General features: G+C 34.0%; 2 protein-coding genes across 3 annotated transcripts; one reads left to right on the top strand and one right to left on the bottom strand.

The window, feature by feature from the left end:
* Nucleotides 1–1975: 1975 nt before the first annotated feature.
* LOC119839591 (ribose-phosphate pyrophosphokinase 2) lies at nt 1976–4239 on the bottom strand. The gene has a single exon (XM_038365956.1). It carries the CDS (start codon nt 4002–4004, stop codon nt 2976–2978), a length of 1029 nt encoding a protein of 342 aa, XP_038221884.1. The 5' UTR covers nt 4005–4239; the 3' UTR covers nt 1976–2975.
* Nucleotides 4240–4699: 460 nt separating this feature from the next.
* LOC119839702 (histone H4 transcription factor) lies at nt 4700–9646 on the top strand. 2 transcript variants are annotated; one of them, XM_038366122.1, is made up of 8 exons: nt 4700–4854; nt 5038–5289; nt 5783–5927; nt 6064–6305; nt 6973–7182; nt 7762–7982; nt 8376–8606; nt 9025–9646. In XM_038366122.1, exons 2-8 carry the CDS (start codon nt 5062–5064, stop codon nt 9608–9610), a joined length of 1863 nt encoding a protein of 620 aa, XP_038222050.1. In that variant the 5' UTR covers nt 4700–4854; nt 5038–5061; the 3' UTR covers nt 9611–9646. The 2 variants fall into 2 exon arrangements, with proteins under 2 accessions (XP_038222050.1, XP_038222049.1); XM_038366121.1 differs by having other exon boundaries at nt 5041–5289.
* The last annotated feature ends 1342 nt before the right edge of the window (nt 9647–10988 follow it).

The raw sequence follows: 10988 nt of genomic DNA on the forward strand, positions 1-10988 counted from the left end.
ATGACAGATTCGAAATTCAAATGTAATATTTTTTTTATAATTAAGTGTAACAGTATTTATGGCCAGACTAAGTATATAATATATTCTACAATGCTAACGTCACATTGTTTGAGAATTTAGAACGACCTTTTTAGTTTTTTTTTACATCACACGTTACCCATGAAATAACAGCTTCATTGACCTCGTCAAATAATTCTAATACTACCGGGTTATACTACGTAGTTTTATCGAATCTTCAATCCTCATTCGCAATCAATTAAATGTGGACTTTGATCGGTGCCTTCCACGAGACCATAGAGTTATTTAACGAGACTTTAGGATTCAAATGACAACTTTCCTTTAACATGTAATAAGAGTTGTGGAAATTTGAACTTACGACACGAATATATTATATTTACCTGTATTCTATGACTGAGACATGCACGCAGCTGAAGCACAATGATAATTACGTTGACATATGAATCTATAAGATATCTATTAATAGTCTCATAAATTTTTAAGTATTATAGAAGCGAGGTGTACCTTAAAATAGGAAAAGTTATATTTATATTCATGTATGATTAGAAAATGTGATTTTTAATAAGACATGCCTTTAATCCAGTATTAAATATGATAAATTATCCTAATTAATATTATAAATGAGAAAGTTTGATTTTTTCAGGATGGATGGATGTAGCTATGTCTGTATGTTTGTTCCTCTCTCACTTGAAAACATTTGAATGGATTTTGATAATTTTTTTGTAGTGATGTATCTCATACACCAGATTAACACGAGCTATAGAAATACTTGCCCGGGTTCGGCAGTCGCTGTTACGCGCCATAGCTGGTATTGTGAGAAGGGCGCAAATATGAAATAAGTTGTACGTGCTCTTTCTATGCAAATAACTAAGAGTTAAATAAAATCAATATAATTTTAAGCACCTATTTTTGTTTTTAGTTACAGTACACTCACACGCTATGAACGCTGAAGCAATTTCGATAAAATTAATCAAAATTATAGATAATAACACTTTAAATAAGAACTAGGCTACCCACTATCGATTAAATTAAACAAGTTTGCATGTATTGTAGGGGAAGGGGATGTGGTACCTTCCGTAAGAACTCAGAGCGAACCCAATTCGTGCCGAAGCGTGCTCGACTCCCACATTTAAAACATTTGTGGAACAGCTATCGCGCGAGATAGACACGCAAGTCTCCGTTCCGGCTAATTTTGTTGTCTGAGCGAACTTAATGAACCAAGATAGCTCGCTAGTATGATGTATCTATTATTTTGTGCTCATAATCAAAAATATGAAACACAATTACTCAAGGCCACAACACACTCATGTCACGTTTTTTAATTTTACATCATAATTTATGCATAGCACTTGGCATCTGTACAAACAAAATTAATCTGAAATGTTTGTTTGTTTGAACGCTCTAACCTCAGGAACCACTGGACAGATTTCAAAAATTCTTTCACGGTTGTTGATACTACCTTTATATATGCCACGTGCGAAGCCGAGCATTAGTGATATATCATATCCTACTAATATTATAAATGCGAAAGTTTTTAAGGATGTGTGTATATTTGTTGCTCTTTCACGCAAGAACTACTGAACCGACTGCAATGAAATTTGGTACGCAGACAGCTCGACAACTGGAATAACATATAGGCAACTTTTTATTCCGATATTCCTACGGCATACGGACTTACGCGGGTGAAACCGCGGGGCGCAGCTAGTATAGTAATAACACTTTACAACATGACACTTATACGTATTCAAATAAAGTTGTTTCGGTAGTTGATCGTAAGCATACACTTTGCATCATTTGAAACCGACCTCGGGTCAAGTAAACTGATATCAATATGATGAAACTGATTATTTTAACGAAAATATACGTAGGTATGAAAGATTAGCTTGTTACTTTGATAGTCATAAAAATAGAATTTTATTAACATTTGCGACATTGACTAAATAATAATAAGACAAAATGAAAATTCAGTTTTTATTAATATTGTAGTTCATGGACCAAATATACAGATTTAATCTATAAATTTAGAAAAATCTCATAATTTACAGTTATTCCAGGCAATTTTAAGCTATCAACCAATATTTATTAACAATTTATATATACTTTATATGCCACGAAAATAAGTAAAACTACATTTTTAGTTTAAACAACTAAACAAGATGTTGAAACTTGAAATAATTTTCCCTAAATACATATTCAAGGAAAGTTTCTACATTATAACTTTTATTTATCTGTACCAATCAATACATAGTTCCAAATTTAAACATGTCTTTATAAATCTTTCCAAAATCTACACTTCAGTGGAACCTTTTTATTTAATTTTTTTATTATTGATTGGTACAGACTACAAATTATATAAACAATTTAATGTCTTTTAAAATAATCAAATGAAAGTATGCCATAGAAAAAACATAACATGCATAAGTTTTTTTTTATATGAATGGCCAATGATGCAGTAACAATCACAAATAATTTTTATGCACATTATCAAAATATTTAATACTACAGCATAAATTTTATATGCAGAGCTTGGATAGCCATATTCTCGATACATCTTATACTTAGTCTAAATGAGATTACATCTAAAACTAATTAAATGGGCTCGACATTCTAGCATATTGTTATCTTCAAATGAATGTTGCTTATCTAACAAAAATAAACATCCCGGCGGATTATATTGACCTCAATATTATAAACTTTGAAATCCATTAAAATTTTAATCAGTTTGATTTCAAGAACAACAAAATTTGCCAGCAATAAACTAGCATAATGATTCAATAGTAGATTTCATTAAATTTTGTGCCATAATACATAAGCTGATAAAATTATAACTGTATAGAAATGCCAATATAATTCTAGTAGTAATATTAAATCGCTCATAAAGAAGCAACAATCATATTGAAGACGTCAAAAAGGCCTTAACCTAAGTATGGGATAAAATAAAGGCAAATAAAAATTAACTAATATGGAACATTTGAGAAGAGGTACGACACAGACTCTCCATTGTGTGTTCGCCGGACAGCTTCCGCCAACATCATAGATACATCAATGCACTGGATTTTGGGACAATCCTGCATGTGCTTCTCTTGTGGTATAGTGTTTGTAACTACAACAGCTTCTAGGCATGCGTTATTGATTCTAGATATAGCAGGACCGGAGAAAATACCATGCGTTAGTATAGCATACACTTTAGTTGCTCCGGCTTCAATCAGCTTCTCAGCGGCATGGCATATTGTTCCACAAGTATCGGCCATGTCATCCACCAAAATAGCTGTACGATCTTTCACATCACCAACTAACACCATAGATGCCACTTCATTAGCCTTTTTCCGCTCTTTGTGGATGAGAGCAAACTCTACATTTAGTCTATCAGCAATTGATGTCACCCTCTTAGCACCACCCGCGTCAGGAGACACTACGATGCTCGTCTTCCAGTCTGGAATATTCTCTTTAATCCATTTTAAGACCGCTGGTTCAGCGAAAAGATTGTCCACAGGTATGTCAAAGAAACCTTGAATTTGCGAAGCATGGAGATCCATTGTTATGATATGGTCTGCCCCAGAGACAGAAAGAATGTTAGCGACGAGCTTAGCAGTAATCGGAGCACGACTTTTATCTTTCTTGTCCTGTCTTGCATAGGGGAAGCAAGGAATGACGGCGGTTACTCGGGAAGCTGAAGCGATTTTACACGCATTTATCATAATTAACAACTCCATCAGGTTATCGTTAATTTCACCACTGCCACTTTGCACAATATAAACATCTTCACCACGAACGGATTCGCCAATCTCCACGCACGTCTCCATGTTACTAAATTTTTTGGTTACAACTTTGCTCAATTCTCTGCCCAAGCGGTCGACGATCTTTTGCGCCAGGTCCTGGTGAGAGCTTCCGCTGAAAACTTTAATGTTCGGCATCCTGGGTGTTAACGGTGACGGTAGATTATCTAATCTATTTACTACTTCTTCTAGTATTATAGTTGATTTCATCAGCACCGGAGAGAAATGACCTCCGGTCCGTCGCTCACTCAATATGCGAAGAGAATAAACTCGACAACTATTTATGTGTGACAAATTAATGATAAGAAATTTATATATTTACGCGGGGGGCTCGCGCTGTGCTGTAAATACGCCGCACTATACGCGCTAGGCACCTCGCACGCACGTTTTTCTAATTTATTGAATGAATATGTCAAGACAAGAAACAGAGCAAGGGCAAATACCAGTGTGACCACTTAATTTTTTGTAAGTTTCAAGTAGGTTCTTAATTACTAATCAGTAACAGCTAAACCAGTGGCTACTTTCCCTCCTTTTATAATTATCTGGCACGTAATTTTAACACTGCGTAATTATAACAAGATTTTTGGAAATTATATTGAGTTATTTCAAATACTTACCTACCTACTTTGTTTGGGTAGGTACCTATTGTTTACATTCAAAATACGTACGAATGTACAATGTTGCGTCTAGATTATTCATAATTTAAATTGTTTTATTATTTAAAATACAAAATAAAAGTGCAAAGAAAATAACTCTCTACATACAAAATAAAAGTACAAAAAAAGACTTATATAATTAGTTTAAGAAATGATAAATTTATATAACGTTTTTTAAGTGTTATCTGTATTATTGAGTGTAAATATTTTTCAATATGATAGATGTCAATGTCATTTGTTTTCAAAATTGTAATTTGAAGCAACAGTTTACAGTTCTTAATTCTTAAATGTTACAGAAGCAAATATAAACAAGAAATACTATATTTTGGTGAAATTAATCTTACAGAAATCATTTTGAATAATTGACAAAGTTAGACTGATGCCACAGTTAAATTCTACGACAGGTACGTATTTTAACTTTCTCGGCGCCAAATTTTCTGCCTGTGATTGTAACTTTTCAGACTAAGCTTCATGATTAATTTCATGCGTGTTATTAATTGCTCCCTAAAATGTGACTTAATATTCATCATCATGTTCTATAATTCTTTGATGTTGATTTACTTAATTTTCTGATGGTGTCGCGTTAGCAGGTTACAATACGGAATATCAATATGGCTGAAATTAAAAAGCAAAGTCTTACCACAAAGGAACGAATTGCACGATGTATAGAATGGTTGAAGACACAGAACAATCCGAAAAAGCTATCATTACAAAATAAAAACGATATTCAATTTATCATCGAAACAAATGCCCATCGGAAGAAGTTTTTTTTAACGGCTGAAGATGACGCGACTGTGCCAGCAGGAGTCGATGATATTGAGCTGGAACCAAGAAATGTGGTATGTAAACATTGTATTATTAAAATGACTTATTGATATTGATGTAGCATGTGAATTAACAAAATCTCGTCATTAAAAAACATCTGTATTAAAAATACTACATAACTGTCTGTCTTATAGATCATCATCATTGGTAAATAAATGTAATATTTATAATCTTGTTAATAGAGACAAAAACATCACATAACCACTGAGTCTCTACTAGTTAGATATTATACTGTACTGGATTTTTTTAAGTAGTTCATTTTCTGTATAATTAATGATAATAAAATATCTTAATCAAGGATTTAAGATGGATCTATGATATATTAGACTTGTGGCCTGCCTGGGCTTTGCTCATGCTACATATATAGTCTGTCTCTGAAGACAAAGGTAATGCTGAAAGAAATTTTGAAATTGGCCCAATATACATAGATAAATCAATGTTTCTTCTTTATTATAGTGTATGTCTTGTGTGTATATATATAGTAATAATTAATAATTTTTTTTCCAGCCTGTAAAATACTTGCGTACACAGCAACTTTGTTTGGAGTGTGAGTGGCCATCCTGTCGGCTCTTTTTCTCCAATTATATTGTATTTCAAGTTCATGTGGCTAGTCATATAGGGGATGTACATGTGATAGAGAAAGATAGTGAAAGTAGGTATTGAATTATTACAGAACTAATTACAAATAGGTCTAATAGTGTAATTATGAGTATTGTGTATGTATGAGTGTTATAAGATGTGGGCAGAAATATATTGATAAAGCAATATATATATATTTTTTTTTTCAGTTGAATATGTATGTTTATGGGACGTCTGCGGGCACAAGACAATAGACAAATATGAGATTGTGCGTCATATTAACTATCATGCGTATCATGCAAAGCTTTTAGCGATCGGATTCAATGCTCGAGCCACCTTGAAGCTGGAGAGATGCAAGAAGGATTCTACCAAAAGGAATGTGCTACCTCCTTTGAAGGGTGACCACTGTTGCATGTGGTATGAATGCAATAAGTATTTCAATTCCATGCAGGTAAATATTTTTGTAGATAAACCTTATATATGTGTTGATGTTTTACATTATATAGTACCATATTTTTTTTTACGAGGAGGAAATCTTCAAAAGATACTTTAGCTTTGGGGGATAAGTGGAGCATGTGGGATTTCTACCCACTAAAACCTCCTCTGCAGCCAAACTTAAAGCATAAATGCAGGGATCCTGGGATCTCCTATGAAACGCACCAGGATCATTTTATATAGTACCGATTAAATTTATTTATTAGTAAAGATTAATGCCACGTCACATCGTTATTTCACACCTATTCCATTGTTTCATTTGATTAATTCTTTGCTAATTCTCTTGCCTTCTTATCTTGCTGAAATTTGTGTATTTTGCAATATATATAGTTAGTATATAGTTATACTTCAATCAAGAAGTACTACTCAAGTATGCTAGAAACTATAATTAACAATAGATAGCTTTATATTGCATAGCTAGCAAAGTATTCATTGGAAAACCTTAGAACCTTAGAGAGATTGCTACTTTACGATAAGACAGTGTGATTATTATTTTTCTTTTGAAACAATAAAAAAACATGTTTTGATCTGATGCAACTTGATCTTCTGTGTTTACAATAAACTGTACAAATAAACACTTACAACATTATCATATAATGCTTGATAATTTGATTTAATTTCAGAACTTCCTCGACCATATAAAAGAGCATATAAGAAGTTATGATATAAAAGAAATGGTTTGCTCATGGGCGGGCTGTGGTATGTCATTCTACCATCGTGGAATGTTTGCTACTCATGTGCGATCACACACAGGAGAGAGGTTAATCGCATGTTATCATTGTGGACAACACTTTGCGTTGAATAGAAAACTGTTGAACCATCTTTTGAGACAGGTGAAGATTTTTTTTTTTTTATGTCATAGCGGGCAGCTGAGCTGGTGGTTCGCCTGATGGTAAGCGATCACCACCGCCCAGTAACATTCGCAAAGGTAGTACCTCAATGAATGCGCTGCCTGCTTTTATGGGGTAAGGGAAAAAGAAAGGATTAACGACTGGAAAGAAGGAATGGACTAGGACGGGTGAGGAAAAGGAAACGGGCCTCCGGCTCCCCCACTCACCGTACGAAACACAGTGGCATGCCACTATTTCACGCCGGTTTTCTGTGGGGGTGTGGTGCTTCCCCGGTGCGAGATGGCCCAATTCGTGCCGAAGTGTGCTCGACTCCCACAATAAGACATACAATTTGTTTGGGTATTCATGTAGTATTTTAAGGGATTTAGTTTTTTTACAATAAACACATGGATTGGAAAGGTTGTGAAATTGAATTAAAATTAAATTAAACACTATTGTACACTAAAACACTAGAAAAATTATCGCAGTGTTGTTAGCAACACCAACAACACACTGGTTCCAATTTGTTACTAATATAAATGTTTACTTTATATACAAGTCTTCACATGTATTACCTTGCAGAACGTGGACCCGTCCCTCGGGCAGCAGTGCTCGATATGCAAGCAGTACTACGCGACCGCGTACCTGCTGCGCGAGCACGTGCGCCAACACGTGTCGTGCTACGCGTGCTCCATGTGCGACATGTCCTCGCCATCCAAGACCGGGCTCGCGCAGCACATCCGCTACCGGCACATGCGCGACGAGCACGTGCGCACGCACCAGTGCGCGCTGTGCGAGCACAGGTGAGAGCGGGCGTAGGTATGCACAGATAAAGCAAGCACGCACAGATAAACGCAGGGAAAAAAAAACATGGTCAAGATGGCACAGGTAAAACTAAAGGAAGTGCAATTATGCACAAGGAGACTTGACGAGCAACAAGTCTTACAAATTCACACTATATCATAGTGACTCGCACAAATACTAACCTACAAATTAATGCTCGATGTACTCTAAATCTGATGAATCTCAATTATTATATATACTATAGTTTTAACAGAAACAAAGTTATACATACCTTACTTAATATATGCATATCTGCCCACCATTTTCTGACCATGACTGTGTACTCAAACACGTACAAAATCATAATATGTATAGTTCACATTTACGCGTACTAACATTCCCATGTACCACAGAGCGAAAACGAGCCACGACCTCAAGAAGCACATGGTGATCCACAAAAAGAGGAACCCCGAGGATTCGGACGACTCAGACTATCCGAGGAAGAAGCCGCGCGAGCGGAGGCAGTACATCTGCCACATGTGCCCCAGCAACAAGCGGGTCGTGTTCACCCGGGGCACCAGGCTGACGACGCACTTGGTGAAGCAGCACGAGGCCAGGTGGCCGTGTGGGCACAGCCGGTTTCGGTAAGTGTGTGAGAAATTAAAGAATAGGGAATGATTTTACCAATTTAATTTTTAGGTTTTGTAGCATTAAAATGCTTTATAAATGAGATGTTTTTTAATAAAAAAAACTGTTTTATCCATTGTTCTAGGCTGCTTTATATGGCCAATATAGTAACATTTTATCTATACTTAATATTTTAAAACTGAAGAGTTTGTTTGTTTGAATGAACTTATCTCAGGAACTACTGGTCCAATTTGAAAAATTCTTTCAGTGTTTAATAGCCTATTTCTCCCTGTATAATTCTATATGCTTCTGTGAAACAACATTTAATGATGTTCCTTTTGTTTCAAAAATATATGCTAATGTTTTGTTAAAATCAATATTGTTATTATGTTGTAGTTCCAGTTCTTTACACATATTTTATCGATACCGTTTCAGATATCAAAAGAGTGAAGATGGTTTTTACAGACTCACCACAACAAGATTCGAAGTTTTGGAAATTTCCAAGAAGATTGTTGATGGTTACCAAGGTCCGAAAGCGAAGCTAACTAACAAATTCAATTTTGATCTGAAACCAGTTGCCGAGGCAACTGCAAGTACGCCCAAGCGATTTGAAATAACACTCAAAAATGCTATCAATGAACCTTCGGACGACGAATCTGATATAAGTGAAAATGTTAAAGACGACGAAGAGGTTAAAGAAAACATAAACAATAAAGAGAATAATAAATTAAAAGAAGAAGCTAATACAGATGTAATAGAAAATGAAAAACAAGATACAAAAGTGGTTAAAAGAAAAGCAGATAGAAGAGTTAAAGAAAAGAAAAGAGTTCCAAGTAAAAAGGTGAAAGTGAAAGAGGAAAACTTGGGAATAGAAGAAGATTTGAAAGTTAATGTACCGGAAACGGAAAATATTGCGCAGAATAACTCCTTAGTTATAGAAATGTGTGATGTTGACGCTCAAGGCAATATAATTAAAACAGAAACCATAGAATCAAATATTATGTACAGTTATGATAAATAAATTTGTTACAAGCATGTTACCGTTTTTCGAACTAAAGACATTTTTTATTTACGTGTATTTTTATTCTTTGCTTATGATTTTTTTCCTCAATATTATTTCTAACAAGCTGATAAGAAACTATATTTAAATTCGGTTTCAAAACATACAGATACTGCCACTGATAGCCTATGTAACATTAAAGCTAAACAGAATGTTATATCGAGATTTTCCAACTGGATAGTACTTTTTTTAATGTCATTTTGCCTATAAATAATAATATACATAGTAGAATTTAAACTCATGAAATGTGATTGGACATTAGGTTTGCGCTTTGACGATGGGCTGGGATTAAGGGATAAGGGTTTAATTATTCCTTTAAAACTTCTGTTTTAAGAGTTTGACTTTTTAGTAAGCGTGACCCATGAGATAAATATATTGTAGTGTGTCTAACAAATTGCTCGTTGCAGAAAAATGTGTAAATTTTTTAACATGCTTTTATTAACTTCTGTATATTGGCATACACCGACTCCTTTAGACTCGATTTAAATGGAGAGATTCAATTCACTCTTTGTACATTTGTGTGTGACAAAGTGTGAACAAAGTGACACAGTTGAATCTATCATCAAAGCGCGTTTTGTTTTTTTTTACTACATAATTTATTATAATTTTTATTGTTAAAAAAGCCTAAAGAGCATTGAAGTAAGTATTTTTTTTTCTAACTGCCAATGCTTCAGTACCAATGAATTAACCAAACTGTAGAATATAGACTGATTAAAATTCTACAATAAGTGGTTAATAAATATATCATATAAATATATAACTGCCGTTTCTGATGTTAACATAAAATTGTGTCAAAATACAACTTGTACAACTATGTAAAAATACACCTAAAACAGTAATCTGAGTATTCCTAATATTTATTTATGTACATCGGGTCTCAATAATAGAAATATAGTTACATCTGTAATTCCATCCATCATCTGTGATCCCTAAATTGTAAGAAAATGTTCGGATCATGGTTTTTCGATAGCTTTTAAAATCGCGAGTTCGATTACAATCTAACGGTTTTTATAACTTACCAAAGCGAAGAAGTCTATTTTTTTACATATTTTATAAAAAAGGGAATGAAGTGGAAGTTACAATTTATTCAACTGTAGTTCTAAACTTTTGTCTTTTGTAATTTTTTGATTGCATTGTTAATCATCATCATATCATTTATTTTTCATGCGATGCATTTATGTGCTCTTAAAAATTATTAGTTCGATAACAGATTCTATGAAAAGATTTTTCGATAAATATCTCAGAATTTGTAATTATTTTGTGTTTATTTTATTCTAGTTTTTTAGTTATTGTTATTTTGATTAAATAAAACGCATATTGTATGTATTTCTCGGTGTTT

The sequence above is a fragment of the Zerene cesonia genome, chromosome 4, assembly GCF_012273895.1.
Source record: "Zerene cesonia ecotype Mississippi chromosome 4, Zerene_cesonia_1.1, whole genome shotgun sequence".
NCBI classification, from domain to species: Eukaryota; Metazoa; Arthropoda; class Insecta; order Lepidoptera; family Pieridae; genus Zerene; species Zerene cesonia.